This window comes from Phyllostomus hastatus, unplaced genomic scaffold (assembly GCF_019186645.2).
Source record: "Phyllostomus hastatus isolate PE091 unplaced genomic scaffold, TTU_PhHast_1.1 phas_contig_86, whole genome shotgun sequence".
Lineage (NCBI taxonomy): Eukaryota > Metazoa > Chordata > Mammalia > Chiroptera > Phyllostomidae > Phyllostomus > Phyllostomus hastatus.
Genome location: NW_025333977.1, coordinates 26,916,129 through 26,939,659, shown reverse-complemented (window position 1 = coordinate 26,939,659; position 23,531 = coordinate 26,916,129). Strand labels below are relative to the sequence as shown.

Here is a 23,531-nt window from a genome sequence, read left to right as displayed (position 1 = left end):
AAAGTGTTATTACCTAACATTGGTAGAATTTGAATTATTATTTTTAATCTGGAAAATTAAGAGTAATACACTTTTTGCTGCTGTTCCTGAGAATGATTCATGGAAGGAGCATGAGAACAAGGGGCCCTTGGGGAGCAGAAGATTTTGAAATGTTAATGTATTCTGCTAATCTCATAGTCTTTGATAATCACAGGACAGGATGGGTTCCTAAAGATAGAAAGAGGCAAATTCTCAGAAAGGCACATCCTAGCAATTGTGAACTTAATACTTTTAAAGATCTCTAATGAATGATCAAATAGAGAGCTTTTAAGAATTTGTGGTATAAGGTGGGTATGTATCAGTTTGCCAGGGTTGCCATAACCAATTACCACAGATTAGATGGCTTAAACAACAGAAATTTATTTTCTTACAGTTCTGGAAGTTGGAAGGTCAAAATCAAGGTGCCAGCAGGTGTGGTTCCTTTTGAGGCCTCTTTCCTTGACTTGCAGATGGCCACTTTCTCACCATCTCCTCACATGGCCTCTGTGCACATCCATCCTGATGTGTCTGCCTCCTCTTACAAGGACACCAGTCCTATTGGGTTGCGTTCATATCATTAAAGGTCCACTCTCTTGGCCTCATTTTAATATAATCACCTCTTTAAAGGTACCATCACCAAATAAAGACACATTCTGGGGTACTGGAAGTAAGGGCTCAACATAGGAATTCTCTGCAGCCCACAACATGACAGTAAATACCATGACTTCACTAATGGATAGATTGATTTAATCTCTGTCCTCATATTTCAGTTCCCCTCCACATACGCACACTTTGTTGTTTTCTTTTTGTTAGTTATGATCATTTGGTATTTTTACCGTGTGTCTTGGTTTTAATAAGACAGTTAGACAGAGGTTTCTGTGATAACTCAGTGGATTGCAGGGCAACAGCTGAACTGTGAATTAGCTTCCCAGCAGATTGAGAACTCACCCCCAATGAACCTAGTAATTTTGTTACATGGTTCTGTGTGGGTTTAGAAGCTGTTGTTTAGCAGGGTACTGCAGTGGTCTGTGACTGCAGAGACCGGCTGATCACTCTGGAGCTCTGTCCACATCATAGTCGGCGTGAGCTGTGCAGTGCTACAGCGTGGGGCCTCAGCACGTTAGGCCACAGCTTGGAATTAGCACTCCTTAAGGACCCTCCAGCGCTGAGGATTTTCATTCTTTATAGTCGTTACATTATTCTACATTATACATTCCATACGGGTTTTCATTTTTTCCTACACCGAGGACAGTCAGTTTAGTGTTTGAATAACATTTCTGTATACACAGATCCATGTATAGAAAAGCTATTCTAATATCAGTGCCCTTACCTTAAAATGAGGAATACGACACTGAAGAGGAAACTGAATGTTAATAGGGCCTGGCCCCATCTGTAGCATGGAGCACTCACTCAGTAAATGTGCACATTCTTTCACCTCACTTTCTTTAACGTGCAAGTCAATGAGAAAGCAGTGTGCCTACAGATGGGAGCAAAGGTAATGTCATATACCTCAGGTATTTTGCATTAAAAGCAATGTTAGCTCCTTCAACTGTGCCTATTACAGAAACCTTGTATGTAGGTCACTTACATTTTACATACTTTGCCTGCCTGAACACTCAGACTCAGGGTGTGTGCTCTCATAATTTTATGTAATTTTCCTTATCTAAGTTGGAATTAATTGTTTTCACTCTCCTCAGCAACCTGTAGAGTCACAAGGTCTAGCCCTGGTCTACCTCATTTAGCCATATCTCTAGCATCTGTCAGAATACCTGGCGCATTGGAACATGGGAAGTGCTTAAAGTGTACTCACTGCGTGAATAAAATAAATTGGTCAGAAAAAGTGTTTTAGTACATTTCCTTCCCATAACCTTTATTCACATATTACATGACCATTGTAGTGTTTACTTTCCACTGGTCGCTGCCTCACTTCACAGATGCATCTGCCTGGCATGTGTGTGGGTTGGTTCATTACCCCCAGGTGATGTGAGTGCAGCAGTCCCCCATTACTCGGGGTTTCACTTTCCATGCTTTGAGTTAACCATGGTCAAACTTGTCTAACAATAAATGTTAAATGGAAAATTCTAGAAGTGAACAATTGACAAATTTTGAAGTGCATGCTATTCTGAGTAGCATGACAAAATCTCGTGCCATCTCGATCTGTCCTGCCTGAGCCTTGACTCCTCCCTTTGTCCACGTCTCCACACTGTGTATGCCGCCTGCCCGTCGGTCGTTTTAGTAGCCGCCTTGGTTATCAGATCCACTGTCATGGTACAGCAGTGCTTGTTTTCAAGTGACACTTATTTTACTTCATAGTCACCCCAGAGAGCAGCTGGCAATTCAGATATGCCATCGAGAAGTTGTAAAGGCTTTTTTAAGTGAAAAGGTGAAAGTTGTCAACGTAACAAGCAAAGAAAAATCACATGCTAAGGTTGCTAAGATCTTTCATAAGACTGTAGCTTCTCTTTAAGATACTGTAAAGGAGGTTTGAAAAGAAATTTGTGCTAGTTTTGCTGTTGTATCTCATATTGCAGAAGTTACGGCTACAGTATGTGGTCAATGCTTAGTTAAGCAAATAAAGGAAACTAGACCACCTTCTTACACCACACACAAGAATAAACTCAAAATGGATTAAAGAATTAAATGTTAGACTTGAAACCATAAAAGTCCTAGAAGAAAACAATCTGGGGTATTTCTTATGGTGATATTTTTTTCTGATATATTGCCTTGATCAAGGGAAACAAAAGAAAAAATAAACAAATAGGACTACATCAAACTAAAAAAGCTTTACAGAGCAAAGGAAAACATCACCAGAATGAAAAGAACACCCACTGAATGGGAGAACATATTTGCCAATGATACCTCTGATGAAGGGTTAATATCCAGAATTTATAAAGAACTTACAAAAATCAACACCAAAAAACAGTCCAATTAAAAAATGGACAAAGGACCTGAATAGACACGTCTCCAAAGTGAACATATGGATGACCAATAACATTTGAAAAAATGTTCAACATCACTAATCATCAGAGAAATGCAAGTTAAAACCACTGAGATATCACCTCACAACCTGTAATAATGGCTATCATCAATAAATCAAACAAGTGCTAGCGAGGAGGGAAAACTTGTGCACAGTTGGTGGGAGTGCAGACTGGTGGAGCCACTGTGGAAAGCAGTATGGAAATACCTCAGAAAATTAAAGACAGAAGTACCTTAGTGACCTAGCAGTTCCACCGCTGGGAATATAGCTGAAGAAACCCAAAACATTAGTTTGAAAGATTATGTGCACTCCTGTGTTCATTGCAGTGTTATATACAATAGCTAAGATTTGGAAGCAGTCCAAGTGTCAGCTGTTGAGTGAATAAAAAATGTGGTACATTTACACAATGGAATAATACTTGGTCTTAAAAAAAGAAGGAAATCATACCTTTTGTGACAACATGGATGGACCTGGAGAATATTATGGCTAAGTAAAATAAGCCAGTCATAGAAAAAAATACCATATAATCTCACTAATGTGGAATGAACAAAATAAACTAACAAAATAGAAACAGACTTACAGAGAACAGACTGATGGTTGTCAGACGGGAGGGTGGTTGGGGGGCTGGGTGAAAAACGTGAAAGAATGAAGCAAACCCCCCCCCCCCTTCAGAACACAGATACAGACAGTAGTATGGTGATCACCAGAGGAAAAGGGGATTGGGGGGGGAATAAATGGTGGTGGAAGGGGCTTCACTTGAGGTGGTAAGCACAGTACAATAGATAGGTGATGTATTTTATAGAATTGTACACCTGAAACCTATATAATTCTATTAAACAATGTCATCCCAGTATATTCAATAAAAAGGTAAAAAACTAAACCATGTTCTGAGTATGAAACCACTTAAGTAGTTTGTAAATTTTAGTCTAGATTACAATGTTAAAGTGGGGGGGGGGTTATTTTGCTGTGTAGTATGTCAGGTAGTTCATTTTCTTCTTTCTTATAAACAGTGCTGACCTGAACCTTTATTTTATGTCTACTAGTACAACTGTAAGTGGTGTGTCGTGTCCCCCCCCATCCCCCCACCCCGGTTTTTGAGGTATAATTAACATACACAACATTATGTTAGTTTCAGGTATACGACATAATAACTTGCACACACACATTGTGAAATGATCACAGTTAATTTAGTTATATTCATTGAAAAAAGACAGAAAAGGTACTAACTCTGGGTGGAAGACATGAGCAGAAACATATTTTGATCAAAAGTAATGTGCTAGAAAGTATTGAGTGTCTACACAAACATTTTGGCAAGTGATCTTCTGGAATGAGAGATAACTTTTAATATAGCATATTGTTGTAAACGTTTAACTTTATTAGTACTTATTGTTAGTAATCTCTTACTGTGCCTAATTGATAAATTAAACTTTATCATACATAGGAACAATCGTAGTATGGTATATGCAACATTTAGTACTGTCTGTGGTTTCAGGCACTGAGATTCTTGGAATGTCCTCATGGGTCAGGGGATACTGTATGTTGAACATTCAGGTGATTAACTGTACTCTTTGAGGTAATATTTTTGGGGAGAGGTGCTTTTTTCTTTACATCAAGATAGTTTTTACTCTTCCTCCATAGTTTCTCATCTCAGTAACTGGAAATACCAGCCATCCAGATGTCCTAAAAGAAGTTTGAATTTTGCCTTTTCCTCTCTGTATCCAACCACCCTTGAGTCCAATATCTTTGGAATCCCCGCACTTCTCTCCACCTCCAGTGGCACAGTCGAGGTTTTTCGGTCTGTTGCTAGATTTCTGCAACACCCTCCTAATTCTTTGCTCCTCTTTTCCAGTCCAGTTTCTGTCCAGTCTGTTCTTCATATTTGATTCAGGATCTTTTAAAAATGTAAATCAGGTCATTCATCTATGCTGCTTAAATCTTGTCAGTCCATTAATTTTCTCTAGGTGATTCTCTCAGGGCCCCTTAGAACACAGTTTTTGTCTGGGTTTCAAGCCTTACTTCATAGTTTGTTACTTTCTCCTCACCCCGCCCTTTTGTTGACTGTTACTACTCACTGAGTTGTTTCCATTCCCTGCCTTCCTCCCCCAAACTTTCATGTTCTCATTTTGCTCCTGTCCTTCAGGTCTAAACACCAGTGACACTTTCCCTAAGCTATATTTTTAGACTACTAAATTTGGTTAAGGTTTCCTCTGTGTGTGTCCATTGGAAAATTGTTGCAATTCCTTGTCTTTTTTTTTGCTTTCTGAGATACAAGCTTGATGAGTGCTTAGTCACCACTCTTTCCACAATTTAGGGCAGTAGCTGTTCCTGTCACCTCGTAGTCTGCCCAAGTGCTTGTTCATTTGTGACTTTTTGAAAAAGATTTTATTTATCTTTAGAGAGTGGGAAAGGGAAGGAAAAAGAGAGGGAGAGAAACTGACCCATTGCCTTTCCTGTGCACCCCAACCATGACTGAACCCACAAGCCGGGCATGTGCTTTGATTGGGAATTGATCAGGTGACCTTTTGCTTTGCAGGAGGATACCCAATTGAGCCACACCGGTGGTGGTCAGGGCTGTTAATTTGTGATTTTAAAGTGTACTGTGAACTCTCCATTGTAAAGGATCCATGAGGTGGCAGAACAATCAGCACAGACCCATAATGTTTGGTACCCTTTTATACGAGATGTTAAGACATCTTTTGTAAACGAGGGACTGAGAAACTGTAACCTGTAGGCCTGGTCTTTTATTAGGCCAGACCTAAGAATTTTTTTATTTGTTATTTTTTAAGTGCTTGGAAATTAAAAAAAAAAAAAAAGGGACACAACAAATGCATGTAACATTCTAATTTCAGTGTCCCTAAATAATGTGTTATTGAAACATAGTCATACTCATTTGTTTACTTGTTTGCTGCTGCTTTTGTGCTGCAGTCACAGAGTTGAGTAGTAGTGACAGAGGCTGCATGGCTGGCAAAGTCTTGAACACATTCACTCTCTGGCCCCAAACACAAAAAGTTTGCTTGCAACTGCTTTAAATCCCTTCTGTGACAGGAGCATGGATAAGTATAGTTAGACATGTTTGTTATGCCTTAGTTTACTGGTTTTCCCTTCCTCCCAATTCAAGGTTTAAGGATATATCCAGTAAGACAGTATCATTTGAGTTTGCAGAATTGTAGTCCAGCCTCTCTGCCTTACATACATAGAGCTTTTGGAAACTTGCATATCGCAGGTTAGATGTTGACTATATAGAGACTTCAAACCGCACGAAATTATGTAGACACAAACAAGCTCACCTTCTTTCCCCTTTAGTCAGTGGTCTAAAATCAGTCGTTCTTAAATAAATAATATTTTGATGCTTAAAATTTACTGTTTTTATAGTTAAAGAGAAAAAGGACCAACTATTTATGCTGTTTGATTTAATCATTCAAGTGTGATGCTAAAGCCTTTTTATAAGTTTCGAATCATTTTTGTCAATATGTTATCTTGCAGAAAAATAGACCCAGCCATGTTTGGGTTATGTAATTGATTACTGTTGGGAGTAACTTTATTTGTAGGGTTTATTATTATTAGGCAATATAGAATTTTTTTCTTTCTTTAATAAAATCAAATGGTTTTTACAACATTGTTTACATTTTGTTTAAAATATTATATTGAGAAAATACTTAATTAACTTTGTTTTATTTTTAGGGTTATATCCTGTGTTGTGACCTCATGGTTTAAGTGGGAATAAAGATGAGTATAAGCAGTGATGAGGTCAACTTCTTGGTATATAGATACTTGCAAGAGTCAGGTGAGTACTTTCGTAAAGTAAATAGGCCTCAAATTATTTTAATATTCTCAAAATAACCTTTTATGCATTTGAAATTTGTATCAGTCCAAACTGTTGAACTTTGTATGTTTCCTTAAATGTCTGGACTGCCATTTTAAAGCTATGTGTTACTGCATGGTTTTAACTCTCTGACTCTTTCAAATATGTTAGAATCATCTCAGGGAAACACTTTGTAAATGATGGTTTGGGTTTCACTGTTCGAAGATCATTTTTCTGATTTGTTCTGCAATGAGATTATTGTACACAGGAACATAAACTCTCAGATATCATTAATTTAATAACATATATTCAGAATCCTTAGCTAAATGTTACTAGTCCTAATTATAGTTAGCATTTCAAAACCTTTCCATATTTTTTCAGAATGTTTTTATAAGTATTATCCAAGTTGATTATGTGTATCCATGACCTGAATTCTTACTAATGTCTTTATTGGGGGATAATTAATAAATTACTGAAGTCATTTGTTAAAAATATTAAATAAATGAGAGATCATCCAAGTTTTCTAAACAGAAGTGTTGTCATAAAAGAAAAGGAAAAAACTACAAGGAAAATGTGAGATGGATTAAGCAAAAAACAAAACAACGTAAGAGGCTAAACTTGGGTTGGATGGGGCATAGGATGGTAGAAAAGGTTGACAGCAATAATGGTAAGTGCAGGTTGTTAACATGAGATGGAATTAGTGCTTTGAAAGTATCATGCTGGAGTGATCGAATTTTAGAAATTGCAGCTTAAATTTATTGGAATGCTTTAGTAGTAAGGTGAGGTATGGGGTATAAAAAATATAATTTTGGTAGTTGTGTGTAAGGGAAGACAGAAGAAATAGAGTAGGACATCTCAATTTTGGTTTTGAAACTCCAGTTATTCTTATAGGGTCCAGCTAGTTGCCATTCCTTATAGAGGGAGTGTAAACATGAGCTTAGATCCCAGATCCAGTGTGGACTGAGATGTTCCCACCTGCACTCCAGCTCTGAGCTCTTCCCTCTGTTGGAGGTTTCCTGGTTTCAAGCCTCACTGCTCTTCTCTGGCCTGGAATAGCTTGGAAAATGTGTTCAGCAAAGGCAGGGAGGAGAAAAGAGAAGAAATGAATGTAACCAACCGATGCAAAATAACTTGCTTGGAAGCTCTGAAATTAATAGGTCTTGTTTTGTTTTTGTTTTTAACTGGTAAACTGGTATTGAAGGCAGATCCAAAGGGCATCCATAGACTATTTTGAGTAGGATAAAATGATTAATAAAGTAGAAAAAGTAGAGACCTAGTGATTGTTAAATATATAACATATATGCACATGTTTAGATACTGTTATGTAGTACCTTTTTGGACAAAATGGAAAGGATTTGTTGCGCTGAAACAAACTTTTTTCTGCCTTAGAATTCTGGCCAATATTTAAGCCAGAGTTTTGAGGCCTTGGACACTAAAACAAGATACATTATGAATGATCATGGATGGACAATATATTGTAATGGCTTGTAGATGGATTGTAAAGGTAGTTATTTAGGTTGAACCGTACAAAACCGCTATTTCTGGAGATCAGAAACAGTTGAAGAGCTCAGCAGCATCCTGTGGTTCAAGCCTGTGCTGAGGTGAAATAGGGCAAGGTGAAGTTAGAGATGTTAATGAACCCTCAGGTCTTCTTGTTTCCAACTAGGAGTCTGCATATTATGAAAAGTCTTCTTAAAGTTGGTTATGTTCTCAGAGAAAAAACCCTTCTAAATTCCAACTGTTGAGGTGTTCTACATTGCAGGAAAAATAAAGTAAGAATTATATTAAAAAAAAACCTTTTCTATGATAGACTGATATTTATCATAAGTTCTTTAAAATTGTTTACTATATTACTATTCTTTGTGCATTTTTCAGAAAGCTTTATACTTTATACAGCAGTGTACTGGTGATAAAGTATGATGTTAAGTCACATCTCTAAAACTGTGAACACCAGTCCCTTCATAAAATTTAACTATTTACATTATGATTTGTAGGGGAAATGAGACTCAACTGATGACATTTTGACTTAATGGCAGTTTTTCTAGGATTGTATCCTGCCATGATTTAAGAACTGCCTATACCAGAATTCTAAACTTGGACCCTTTTGATCACTTGCATCAGAATCACGTGGAGCACAGTGAATGGGTTGAGGAATGCACATTTCACAAAGTGCTCCGGGTGATTCTTAGGCATAATAAAGTTTGAAAGCCAATGATCTATATCAGTTGTAGGACAATTAGAACTTGACATCAGGTATGTAGCATGTTCTCTGAATCTTGAGAGAAAAATGTAACTATTTGAGAGAAAGTAGAAAGCATGAAATGTACACATTGAGATTTGGAATGTGAGAATATCTCCTAAAGAGGGAGCTGACAACAAAAGTGGTGTATTTGTGTTTGTAGGTAAGCTTTTGCAGGAATGATGAGACATGTTTCTATTATCAGACATTTCTTTTGAAATTACTTACAGAGATAGAGGTGGAAAAGAGTTTAAGAAATTTATGAGCTGTCAACTAGGGACACGCTTCCGGAAGAGCTCAGATTCTAACCCATCTCAGTACTTGCCACGATTTCAGAGTTCCTTTCTTGGTTCTGATTTCCATTTGCACATAAAAATTGCCATTTTTGCAGTTGGTTCAATCTTGGAATCACGCAGTCCAGAAATCCCTTCTGTTGGGATTTAGTGTCTTTATCACCATAATTTGCAAGGAATATTTATTGAGAATTAATCATTAAGTGTCTGAGAAATATGATATAAATTACTCTTTTAGGCCATAAATATTTCTCTTAAAAAAGTTAAAATAAAAGAAACTAGAATCTTAATATTGCTACCTTCCCCATGAAGTAGTACTGAAATGGGAAGAAGAGACAGGAAGAAAAGAAATCATGATGACCAAGTGTCTGTGCAGAGACGGTAAAGAGCTGGTCATAAAGACTTACACAAAGGAAAACAAAGTTTCCTTCCTGCTTGTCTCATTATGTAAAAGCTCTTAGTTTGAAATCCCAAAAACCACCTTAGGAATGCTTGGTTCTGTTTTGATAAATGTATGCTTTAGAAATAATGTTTTTCAGTAAGAATGTCTAGTATTTGTTCTCTGCAAACAGTGTTTAATGTTGATTGGACCAGATGGTATCCATCTCCAGAGGGGATAAAATCACTTGAATTGTTTTCATCTTAAATACTCTTTGTGGTGATCATTCTATTATGAATGTTATCAGCACTGGAATATATTAGTCTGTTAAAAAATCCTGTTTCCCTTCAAATTACTTAATTTTCTCAGATCTTCAGTTTCCAAATCCATAAAATTTGTTGCTCGTTAAAAAGGAAATACATTGTGATACTTGGTTTCAAGTGAAATAAGTTACTCTCCCTTATTCATTAAAACTAATTAAGAGTAAAGTATATTTAATGTAGGTTGTTTTTATTAAGGGTTCTGACATTTTTCCCCTCACTTTTATCTCTAGAAAGTTCACCCTAAGCAAATTACTTTGGTCGTCACCATTTTGTTCTTTTATGAACTGGACTTCCATATTCAACAAATATATCCTAGGGAATAAAATTAGTTTTTTTTTCTCTTTTGAAAATAGAATGTATTTGACACGTAGTACTGTCAGTGATGATGATTGACTTGATTCATTATGCTCCCTTTAATTAGCACTTACCCAAGGACATTAATAATTTGATTGCGCTAATAACTCAAATCTAGCAACCATATGTAGAATAAATACTAAGCAGTACATGCTAAATTGTATCTGTATAACTGAACCTGATAGCAGTGTTAATTGTAGAAGAGCTGGGCTGGTTTGGACATTTTTAATCCTCCCATCCCACCTTTGCATTTTCCCATTTTCCTTGGACTTTTCTGTTTTAGTTGTTTTTTTGTTTTTTTTTTTTTTTTCCTAGAGAAGTTGTTCCTGGCAGTTATTTGTGAACTTTTTGGCACTCATTTGTCTTGTTCCTTTGTGTGATATGTAATTTTATTTTGCCTAAATTGTCTATTTGGTTTGGGGGAGAATTCTTGAGTGTAAATTTAACTGCCATCTATTGCATGACATTTTTATTATTTGCATGCTGAATTGCATTATTTATAATGTACCTGAATGTTGGATGTTATGAGACTGTTGTATTTTACATTTTATGATTGAAGACTAACTTGAAAATGCAAAAACAATGTTATTATTACTGACTTTCCAGGTTGTGATTCTGAATAGTAACCATAGCAAAAGTCCTCATGTTTTTAGAATTGAAGTTTATCTTGGCATATAGCCTCCAGTTGTGAGAAGGTATGATATGTAGGCTTGAAAGGTTTGGTTCAATAAAGAGCATCTTATCTCCTGTACCCCACCCTCCTCCTCTGTTTTCTAACCTTTTTTCAAAGGGGTGTTGAGTCTCCCAAATACAGGTCTTTCACCATACCACTTTTTCTGAGATAATGCCTACTTCTCACATTCTATTTGTTTATAAGATCACCTGTCAAATACAACACCCCCCACATACACACTTAATATAAATGTGATCATAGTAGGCACAAAGTAACCTGAATGTTTATGTATAATATTAAAGGTTGTAACTTAAAACACCAAAATCCACTTACTCATTTTAAAAAAATTTTATTTATTTATTTGTTTAGACAGAGGGGAAAGGAGAGAGAAAGAGGGAGCGAAACACCAGTGTGTTTGCCTGAGTTTGCATGAGTGTGGCTGCCTCTCACCTACCCCCCACCGGGGGCCTGGCCCACAACCCCTGCATGTGCCCTGACTGGGAATGGAATCAGCAACTCTTTGGTTTGCAGGCTGGCACTCAGTCCACTGAGCCACACCAGCCAGGGCCCATTCATTCATTTTTTTAATTTAATGATTTTATACTAACTGCTACAGTGTTAGTAAAATGTCAGCAAGTGACTGTAGTTTCTCTGGACTCAGATAAAGGTAGCTGGGCTAGGTAACATTAACATTCCTTTGCATATATTCTTCTGCTGGTACCATTTATAAACACACTAACAGCAGACAGGATGAAGTCAGGTTAATCTGGCTATCACTAATGTGCCCCGAGCCAAGAACTAGAGTGAGGAGAGCTCAGAATCTGAATGTCCACCCTTAGTCTTTTAATTTATATGAGTTAGGATGGTCAGCTACAAAAGAACAAGTAGATATGCAGTGTTTTGCTTTATAATCAAATAAAGTATGAATTGACATTGATTTGACACATAGTTGTTACATGCATGATTAACAGTGCACAGCAAGCAGTTACAAATGCTGGTCGTTACTGTACATTTACACTTCCAAATCAGTTCTTCTCTTTTTGTCACCCGAATGACAATTTTTAGCTGATAGAGGAAATTGCAGTTACTCATTTCTATTGACATTTGTTGTTCTTAAAAAACAACAAAGGTTCTTTAGATAGTTGCCAAACAACCTGTTTAATCTTAATAGTGATCTTTCTCTTTTCTTAGGAATAGCCAGCATATTAAGGGTATAGGGAAACACATAACTTGCTGATGCTGTGTAAATTTGCACAATTTGGTGGGAAAGCAACTTGGTAATCATGAAAACTCCTTTTAAAATGTTTATGTCCCTTTAAACATTTGAGGGAATCCATCCTAAGGGGAAAAAAATTATACCCGACCAAAACCTATACACATAGGTATTTGTTGAGGTAAGGTTGTTTTTAAATAGTGAACATTGGAAAAACCTAAATGTCCGGCTATGGAATGAGTAATTTACTGGCTGAGTACATTTGTTGGTTGAATATTATAATACATTTTTTTTAGAAAATATAATTTACGTGAAATGTTCATAGTTGTATATATTTTTAAGAGCAAAATTAAGGCCCAAAATTGTATGGCAAGTGCGTTTTATTTTGCTGTGAAAAAAAAATATGTAAAGTAAAAAAACCAAACAAACCATTAACAGTTGCATTGGGTTTTGGAATTGTAATAGTTTTTCTTTCTTTCTTTTTTTTTTTGCCTAAGTTCTGGGTCTAACTCTTCAACATCAAAGATCCCTTATAGCATCCCCCGCTTTTTCTTTTTACTTTTTCTAAACCCTTCAAGCATTTGGTTGAGGAACTTTTTGTTATTGTTGTTCAAATGTGTTTTTATTTTTCTTTGACAGTATACCTATGAGAGAAGTTGATGGATCATTTTGCAGTTCTAGGTTGTTTTTTTTTTGTTGTTGTTTTACTTTTCACTTATAGTTGACAAATAATTTGTATTAATTTCAGGTGTAGAGCGTAGTGATTAGACATTTATATGACTTGTGAAGCAATCCCCCCAAGAAGTCTAGTATCCATCTGGTGCCATACATAATTATTACAATATCATTGACTGTATTCCCTATGCTGTGTTTTGTATCCTTGTTACTAATGATTGTGGAACTTTTAGAGTAAACAGAAATATGGGTCTATAGAACAGAGTTGGAAATGGATTTGGGGGCAAGGTGTGTGTGATGATGTTAGCAGTGACATGATTTTTTAGGGTTTTCTGACATGAACTTTAAATAGGACCTTGGCTAGGTCAGATTTTCCTTCCAGTCTGTGGCACTGTGTTGTGATAGTACTTAAGCTTTGCCTTTATTTTCTTGTTGAGACACTCTATATCATAATCATGAGACCTGAGGCTGATTTTCATGTTTCTGTAGCACCAGCTGACTGAGGACCAGCGCCCCTTTAAGAACACAGTCCCTGTCATCCCAGAGGGAGAACACTGTCTGAAACAAGCAACATTCAGAAAATGGTTGTTGTGTGGTCTCTTGTCTCATGTGGGAATGGTGCGTGGTCCTGAGTAGCCACACACCTGCCAATGCTTGTCTTTATCACTGAGTTACAGCATACTGAAATCCGTGGTTTTCAGCTTCATTCCTCTATAGATTCTCTTTTCTCCCTCCCAAACCTTAATCACCCTCGTGAATGCGTGGAGTACTTGATTATAGAGGTGTTGTTTCTATGAGATTTGCTTTCACCCCTGCAAAGAAGGGATGCTACTTTAGGTAATCAGGCCAAACTTCAGTATTGCACAGATATAGGTTGATCCCTTTGTCTTCTACTTCCTAAGTCAAAAGGTATCCCTGAAAAAAAAAATTTCCTATATACATATTTACAGATAAATGGAAATATTTTCTAGCATAACCCGGATTTATGTTTAACTTTTGGTTTTTCCAAGAATATTTAAGTCATGTTTTTTCTGTATTTACAGATTTTCTGGTGTTTCAAGACACATTATAGTAGAATTGCATTCTGATTTAACACATTTTATTGAGCACTGGATAAGTTAGGCGTAATGTTCTATTCTCCCAGAATTAAAAGATCACTAGACATAAATCCTTCCCTCAGGCAGGCTAGCACGCACATTCACACAACCATAGACACACATTGTGGTAGCTCCATCCAAATTAAATGATCAGCACAGAAGAAAATGATCGGCCCGGGGCAGCAAAAGGAAGCACTTCACCTCCATTCAGTTAGGAGAAGAGAGCATAGGGACACAGAAGGCCCGAAGGCATGTAACAAGTAGTGCTGGCCACTTGAGTTAAATGTGCAATGGGAAGAAGTATGTGGGTGTGGAATTGGGGGTGGGGGTGAACCCACACAGATAAGTAGGGTCAGATTACGAAAGTAAAAGTGGTATACTTAGGAGCTTGGTCTTTGTTATGAGGCTGGAGGGGTCATTGCAAGTGCCTAAGTAAGGAGTGAGAGGATCAGTTTTTGTTTTACAAGTAGGATTCTAGCCGTAATGTGGCAGATGTGCTGAACTGGGGACGACGGGAAAGGAACTGATGGCCGTAAACAGTCCAGGCCAAAGGGTTGTGGGACCAAATTCCAGGTTCTGGCAGAGCCAGGAGCACTGGTGACAAGAGAGGGGGCATTAATACAGAGTTTGGTGAGATGTCCTCCATAGAGGTGGGAGTGAGGATGACTCTCAGGTGTGAGGAAGTAAAGCCAGAAATTGTGAAGTCAAAAATTGTAAAATCAGGAATTTCTAAAGAAAAAATTTTAAGCAGGGAAGAAGAAAATTTTGAACATAATGATTTTAAGCTGCCATGTAGTGCTATTACTAGAAATAAAGAAAAAGATGATAGTCGAATCCGACATTTATTTATGCAGAGTGTTTTAAGTGTGAACCTTCTTTAGTGTCAACATTAATGAGAAGTGCCAAAACAATGCTAATGACCTCTTCAGGCTTGTTTTCTTACTATTTAAGAACATTCTAAGTGCATGTGCAATAACTTGATAGATGTAAGCACTTGGTGACAAAACAAATTGAGGATATATGTAACATTCCAGCCAAAAAATGACATCTTTTGAATATCCATGTGCAACTCTTAGGGTATTCTTGGACATAGGCTTGGACTGTATCATCTAATTAAGCAGGGTTTACATGTAATAATTTTAATTTTTTAAGTTGACTCATGAATTAGAGAGTGGAGAGATCATGGGCTTTGCTACAGTTTATAAAGGTTATGAAAATCAAAACACTTTCAAAACCTTGCTAATAAGGTATCTTAATATTTCATGCACTACTGCCACCACCTTAAGCTGAAGCAGAAGAACAGTGGTGCCATTTTTTGTTTACTGTTAGTAAACAGGAGCTCACTCTGCCTCAGCTTTATTTTTTACCATTTTCTAACTGTTTAGTGGGAACAGTAGAGTATAGTAGTTATGGCTTTGGTTTCTGAATGAATCCTTATTCTCTTAATGGTTATTTTCCCATGAACTAATTTAGATTATAAAATAATCCAAGTATATATATGCATACATGGTGAAGACCCCCCATAAATGATACCGTTTATCTTGAAATCTTACTTAAATCTTAATATCTTAAATTCTAAGCCACTTGGCTATTCAGTTTTATTTTCCCTACTCAGGATTTACTGCAGAACTCTTTCAGAGAGGGATATGTGATGGAAAACAAAATCTCCTACCTCAGTGCTTACAGATTTCAGGGCCACGTCTCTTACCCTCTCTCCCCATCTCCCCTAGTCTTTATTCTCAGCTTTCTACCCTGGTGATCTGAAACCTACTCATACTCAAGCAGTTATGGGTCTCCTCATAAGGACAGTGTGCAAAATGATGAGGTTTTCCCCCCATTGGTATGTTTGATAATGATCTTGTCTGTTGGCAAAATCATGAGGTTAAAATGAAAGTCTTAAAGGTATTTAACACCTTTTCACTTCTCACTATGTGGGCAGTTACAGGAATGGAATGGTTAGGTGTCCCAAAGAGGGAAAGAGCCATGAGGAAAATCAACTGTGATATACCTTGGGTCTGTCAATTTACTAGAATTTTACTTTTCACTTTGAACTTGGCTTACATAAAAAGCAAGGCTAACATAAAGAGATTTTTGTTATGTGTTTTGGTTTTAAGTATTTCAAATAAAAATTAAAGAATTGCTAATGGACACAGAATGTATTTTCACTTGCTATCTCGTTTTCTAAAGCTTTTATTTAGGTGGTTTATTACTAAGTGGCAAAGAATTAGTAATTTTTTTAGCACTTAATTCATACACCAGGTTTGGAGCAAACTTATTTTTCATTATTAAATTTCAGTTTTTATTTCTTAAATTAGTTTTAGTTTGCTTTTTATTTCCCAAGTAGTCTTTAAAAACCTGCAAAAGATTGAGTTTACAAAGCATTGGACAGTTTGTATGCAGAGATTTAAATATACTAGAAAAATATTAAATGTCACTTAATTTATCTTGGCCTAAATTATCTTGAGTGAAGCAGTTGAGTCACATGATTTCCAAATGCTTTTTTCCCAACTTTAAAGATTGACACTATTTGTTGAGGAAATGATATGCCGCTGCTAAATTTTCTGTGTACTAGAAATTTAAAATAGGACCTTATATAATTAAATTGCAAAGGAAAATACATAAAGACTAACATGTTTGAATTTTAATATTTTGTTTAAAAACATATATTTGAACTTAGGTAACAGCTTGGGATTTCAAATGGGTAGTGTGAGATTTTGAAAGATTACAGAGGTTTTTCATTTGTGTCTTATAGCATGTTGCCACTAGGAGAATAACTTCTTAAACACCTTTTCTTTTGCTTTTAGGATTTTCTCATTCAGCATTTACCTTTGGTATAGAAAGCCATATTAGTCAATCAAACATAAATGGTGCCCTCGTCCCACCTGCTGCGTTGATTTCTATAATCCAGAAAGGTCTGCAGTATGTAGAGGCAGAAGTTAGTATTAATGAGGTAAGGAATACTTATTTCAAATATTCTTAGTTTTAAATATATTCTTAAATCTGATATCTTGTTTGCTCATTCATTATCTGACTTCAGCTTCTCTGAACTAACACAGTGAAGGGTGGCGTTCTTAATGTAACGGTTGGGTCCCACAGGCAGATTACATTGGCTGCCAACTGTAAGGGTCGTTATCTGTAGCTTATTTCACTTTAAATGGTTTTATAAGTGAACAGTAATGAGCAATTTTCTTTGAAACAACAGCATGGTGCTGTGGAATGCTAAACCCATAATTGATGGTCTAAAAAATCAGAAAATCTCAGATTTTATTTGGTTATACCTGATTTGGAAGGCAATTCATAATTAAAGCTAATTCTTGATACTATTGCCTATTTAAGGTCCATATATTGGTAGTTATACTCAGGAGTCAGCCAGCTATGTCCCATGAACCAGATCCAGACTGCTGTTTGTTTTTGTGAAATTTGGTTGGAACATACTCGTGCTCATTCATTGACATAGTTGTCTGGCTGATTTTGTGTTACTGTGGCAGAATTGAGCAGTGGTGACAAAACTTACAGCCTGCAAAACCTAAAATATTCACTGTCTGGTCTTTCACAGAAAAGGTTCACAGACCCGGCACTAGCTGAAAATTTTCACATGGTCAGGATTAATGATATGTGTAGCTTTTACCTTATTTTCATTTCAGAGATTAACATGTCCCCCTTCCCTTTCACAAATACATACTGTGAAAAAATACTTTCATAAGTATTTTTATATATTTATAAAACTGAAGCATCCATGGCTTCCATATCAGTATTTATTACTATGATTACATGTATACTAAAATTGATTTTATTAGCTATGTTTCCTCATCTTGGTCACTGAAAAATCTGCTAATACTAAATGAAATGTGTCCTCACTGTCTCAGTACTTAACTCCCAAAAGTATCCCTTACAGAGGGTGATAAAGTTTCCACCAGTGGTCAGAGATGAAGTCTCATTTTATCTGAAAAACTTTTTGTAGGTTCAGTATAGTAGTCCACAGTGCATCTGTGTTGGTTTTAATATTTTTAAGTTACAATTTGAAATGCTTTCACCTGCCCCTCAAATACTCCATTACAACAGCAACTTAAAAAGGTGTGGTATGTCTCTGCAACTCAGAGCACCCATCACAGCACCGCAGATTGACAGTAGCGCCTGTTCGTCAACCTACATGAGGCAGGCTTCACCAGAATGTGCATATTGTTAGCTAATTTGTGCTGTGTCTGTTGAGTTGGCCAAAAGGTTTCTCTAGTTTTTTCTGAACAATGACTCAAGTAGTGTTTAGTTGTCTTTAACTTCATTTGAAACAATTTCATTAGATTGTATTGTGACAGGTCTCATATCAGTGTGCATTTAAAAAAACTTATCAAAATTGGTAAATTTTTGTGTAGCCATTTTAATATTGAAGATGAAAGAAGAGTCACAACATTTTTGGTGTATTATGCTTAATTATTTTGAGGAAGGTAAAAATGCAACTGAAACTCAAAAGAAGATTTGTACAGTGTCTGGAGAAGGTGCTGTGACTGATAAAAATTGTCAAAAGCAGTTTGTGAAAAATCTTGGTACTGATGACATTTTAACTAAACAATTCTTTGCTGTGGGGCTATCTTAATGAGTTCTGTCCAGAAGGTATCTAGCCATGTAATATGAAACATAGAGACATTCATTGAAGAAGATAAAAAGAAACACTGTACATAGGACAATGATACCTCAGTCCCCCTCAGAGTAGGTACCTTGGGACCTCACACAGTTCTCCCAGTCTCCATCAGCTGCCCCATCATATTTTCCTGAATCTCCTTGAAGGTTGAAATCTCTTTCCTTTCAAAGGTGATTTTAGTTTTAGAAAAAGCCAGAAGTCACAGGCGCCAGATCTGGGCTATAGGGGGGCTGCGTCATCTGGGTGATTTGATGTTTGGCTAAAAAACTCTACATGAGACGTGATACATGAGTGGACCTGTTGAGATGAAGCTGCCAATCACCAGTTGGCCTTCTGAATCTTCCAAATAGTTCCTGCAGAGGAATGTTCAAGCTTAATGTGAAATTTGATACAAGCTTGTTGCTGTACTTGCTCAGTCATTTTGAATGCGACAGCTACACAGTACACAATGCTCACTCAACAGCATCTACAGCCCCCCAATTAGTATGGTGAAGTCATCGTTGTTCATACATATGCATTCCAGTCCACTCTCCTTGGCTGCCAGGTTACATGGATGTTGCGTAAACCATTCATGACGGACTTCGTATGCATTGGAAGATGCTTAGCAGCACCCCTGGCCTCTACCCACTAGATTCCAATAGCAGGAGATAGCTGACAGACTCAAAATACCCCAATCAATGAATTTATTGGTGAGAATTAAAAATGTGTCTTTTATTTTAGGAATAAAACTAAAAGGACTTTTTGGCCAACCCAATATCTCTGACTTGTTCTGTGCTGTGTTTGTGTCTCCTCTCATGCTTGCTGGAGAGCCTTTATTAATTATGAACTTTCTAACATCCATGAGAGGAGCTTTAAAAAATTTAAGGAAGTCCATAAAATTAAAGAGCACCCGCCTGTGATTTAAGATGGTGCTTCTCAAATGTTAGTGCACGTAAACACCCAGAGAGCTTGTTGAAACATACTTCATAAGCCCTTCAGAGATGCTGATTCTTTGAACCTACATTTCTAACAGGTTACCAGATGGTAGTGGTCCTTGGGTCACACTCTGAGTAGCACTGGTTATGAGATGCCAGCCCTGTTGACAGGGTGGGTTCCTTCAGCAAGGCTTTAACCTTTCCGTGCTTGCCTTCCAACATTAGTAAAATGAAACGTACAGCGTAGTGTCTGAGGTCTTCCCTGTTTTGGTATTTTCATCAAATCACAGGAAACTTTGGAGTCCAACAAAATTATTTAAATGTTTTTAGTTTTAGAGAAGTATTTCCAAATCTTTTACTGTATGAACGATTTCATATTGGCCATTGATTTTGACAGAATCTTGGCATATATTAATTAATAAATCTTTCTGTATCTGGGTCTGCTTGTTATTTCTTTCAATGTGTCGGCTTTATCTGTGAAACATATAACAATAAGAACCAGGTTAGGAGGAAAAATTAAACAGCTATTTGCAGTTGCTTCTTGAAGTTTTTCTTTTCTTTCCTCTGACTCCTTTCTTTCTTACATGTATTCAGAAATTTATCTAAAAGTACTTTGCCTTGGAATGAAGCTTTTTACTTCTGTTGTTGACTTGTATGAATGCATATTACCCTAAATGTGTTACCTTTGACTTCTCTCACAATTTTCCAAATCCAGGATGGTACCTTGTTTGATGGTCGACCAATAGAGTCTCTGTCACTGATAGATGCCGTAATGCCTGATGTAGTACAAACAAGACAACAAGCTTACAGAGATAAGCTTGCACAGCAACAAGCAGCAGCTGCTGCAGCTGCCGCAGCTGCCACAAACCAACAAGGATCTGCAAAAAATGGAGAAAACACAGCAAATGGAGAGGAGAATGGAGCACATACTATAGCAAGTGAGCAGAGATAGAATTTTTAAAAATTACTTTTAGGAGAAATGTTTTGCTTTATAGGGATGTCGCCTCTTCTAAGCCAAAATGACATCATCTCTATCATTTATGCCAACTTGTTCCCTTAACTCATATCACACAGTTTGGATTTTTATTCCTAAAGATTCAAAAAGCCAGGTTTACATTTGTGGATTTTATTTTGTTTTTAAAAATATTTAGAAACCGTTTTTCTGTGGTTAAATGAATTTTGTATCTGCATTTGTTTTTTAAATAAAACTTGTAATACTAGTCGGTAACAAATACAATGAAGCTCCTGACATGGAGATACAAAGGCAGTTCTCGTGTTATATGAATGGTATCAGCAACCCCTGCTGGCGGGAACTCGGAATAGTGTTGGCCTGGGTTGTATTCAGTTCAAAATGTTTTGTCATTTTAGGTACATTTTGTGGGTCTAACCTTTTGCATTTCTCTACCCTCACCCCCCAGGTCTAAACACACAATTAAATAGATAGACATATCTTTTGAAAATAGTATGGTCATACTTAACTGAAAATAAGAAGTTATTTTCCATGTGATAAGTACCATGTGTTCAAGTTACACTGTATATTATAAAGTATTTTTACCAGCATGTTGTGATGTTACCTAACTGGGATTTTCCACTCGTTTCCTGTGCTGCAGACAACCACACTGATATGATGGAAGTGGATGGGGACGTTGAAATCCCTCCTAACAAGGCAGTTGTGCTGCGGGGCCATGAGTCTGAAGTGTTCATCTGTGCCTGGAACCCCGTTAGCGACCTCTTGGCGTCAGGGTATGTTTGCCAAAGTGAAAACAAAGTGAATGTTTAAAAATCTCTGGCTGCACCTGTTGTATTTTATAAATACGTTATTTGTGTTTTCAGGTTTCTGTTGCTTGTTAGTGGTCATTTTGCCTCTGTAAATCTTCATTCCTTTATAAAATAATCTTAGAAGTTTTCATTCAACTTACTGCTTCAAATGTGCTTGGGGACCTCAAAATGGCAACAGAAAAAAAATACTGGATGTGGAAATTTTGATACTCTTCTTTGTTTTGCCTTATTAATATTAGGATATAAATATAGATATTATGAGGATTTAAAATGTATTGCATCCTTTGTAGGTCTGGAGACTCGACAGCAAGAATATGGAACCTTAGTGAAAATAGCACCAGCGGCTCCACGCAGCTAGTACTTAGACATTGTATACGAGAAGGAGGGCAGGACGTCCCGAGCAACAAGGACGTGACCTCTCTAGATTGGAATGTGAGTATCACTCCATTGTCCATGGTGGGTTTCTTTACTAATATAATTCTCCGAGCCTTAGACTAGTGGCAGCATTCGTCCCTTTGTTCAGCTGGTTTTGGGTTTCACTAACTAATGAGGACAACAAACAAGAAGTCTTCATTCCCAAGTGTGGTGTTAAAAACAAAGATTGGCTCTTGAATAGTCAGACTAAGGTTCAGCCTTCAGCTTTTCTTTATCTAACAGCAGAACCTTCGTAAAATTGGTGGTCGACCACCCTGTGCTTCATTTTACATGGATATTGACTGTGATAATGGTACCTCCATAAATGAGCTAATAGAAGAAAATTAGTAATAGGCACATATGAAATTCTTAACCAGTAAGTCCTTTGCAGGGGGATAAGAGAAATCTGTATAATAAAAACACGCTCTTGTTCTTCTCGGTTGGCTATGATCTGATGAAAACTTCATTGCCGGCTACCATTTAGGGGTCAATAGTCTAGATTACTGCCAAGCTTTATAGTAATTTTGTAAATACATGATTTAACATTCTTCAGGGATAACTTGACTACTCTGACTTACTAGAAAGTTTGTTTTTATTGTTGATAAAGCTTCAGCCCTTCAGTTTCAAGTATGTGATTAATATCTTTGTTTCTTTCCATTCCCATTATTAATATATAGAAACTTCATATTTTTAAAATTCCTATATATTTTTCTTTGTTCCATGTTGCTCTTTTCCTTCCTTGTAACTTTGTATCCATTTTTTACCTTTCTGCTCCTTTAGGTACATTTTTTCCCTCCAGGAAGCAGCCTTTTTAGACTATTTCAAGAATTTTAGGGATTGGCCATTCTTCCCTCAGCAAGTGAACATCCTTTCCTCCTACAGCTTCTACTTAACAGTTTTTTTGTGGGGTTTTTCCAAAGGATCTTCCACATTGCATTCCAAGAAATGAGAGCTATGTTTAAAAACAAATACTATGGCTAAAGTTCTGAATTCCACCAGAACTCATAGCTAGCGTTTTTTGTTTTGCTTTGTTTTGTTTTATCATTCTCTTCTAAAATTCCCAGTAATGTATTTACCCTCCTCCTTATAAAGGTGACCATTGTAAAATGAAAAGAGGGTTATCACATTGCAGTACTGTTTGGTTGCAGGGTCAGTACTAATGTCATCTTAATATGGGACCTTATTATTATATTAGGTCAAAACCTCATAGCATTCTTAAGCTATTGGGCTCAGAGACTGTGTTAATTTAATGAAATTTACAGTTTTCACTGAAAAGGATGGTAAACATTGATTTGTTGAGCTTACTGATTCTGAACTGCAAATTACATTTTTAAAATGTGGACTTTTTGAAAATATATTATTCACAATGTACTTGAATTTTCCACTAAAAGGCAAAAACATTATCCTTAATTAATGTTTCTTTTTCACACCTAAAGCAAGAGCCTGACATATTGGGCGTTTAAAGTATTTTTTTCCAACTTCAATGGTCCATGAACTAGAACATTTGGGGGGACTGTTAGTTTAAAAGGAACCACCCACTGTGCAGAGTCTGGAAATAAGCTTTGGCGGTTGGCTTCACAATGGCTGCTGCTTCCTCAGGTGGAACTGTAGAGGGTGTCTAGATCCTGGCAGGGTGGAATCTACAACCCCCAGAACTGGCATTTGTTTGTCACTTACCTGTACAGCTCAATGGCTTGAGCAGTCTGAAAAGGACAGTGGTTTCAGTGCCCGTACAAAAAGCAGCC

The 23,531-nt window shown here is 36.8% G+C and overlaps 1 protein-coding gene across 9 annotated transcripts in view; it reads left to right on the top strand.

The window, feature by feature from the left end:
* TBL1XR1 (TBL1X receptor 1) overlaps window positions 1-23,531 on the top strand; it is a 150,217-nt gene that overhangs the window by 102,224 nt on the left and 24,462 nt on the right. For 8 of the 9 annotated variants that reach the window (XM_045850945.1, XM_045850946.1, XM_045850940.1 and 5 more), the window contains 5 exons: window positions 6,677-6,779; window positions 16,848-16,993; window positions 20,309-20,531; window positions 21,204-21,336; window positions 21,663-21,804. In XM_045850945.1, the coding sequence (XP_045706901.1) occupies window positions 6,722-6,779; window positions 16,848-16,993; window positions 20,309-20,531; window positions 21,204-21,336; window positions 21,663-21,804 (702 nt within the window). In that variant the 5' untranslated portion in view covers window positions 6,677-6,721. The remainder of the gene's footprint in view (window positions 1-6,676; window positions 6,780-16,847; window positions 16,994-20,308; window positions 20,532-21,203; window positions 21,337-21,662; window positions 21,805-23,531) is intronic. The other variant, XM_045850947.1, reaches the window with a different exon arrangement.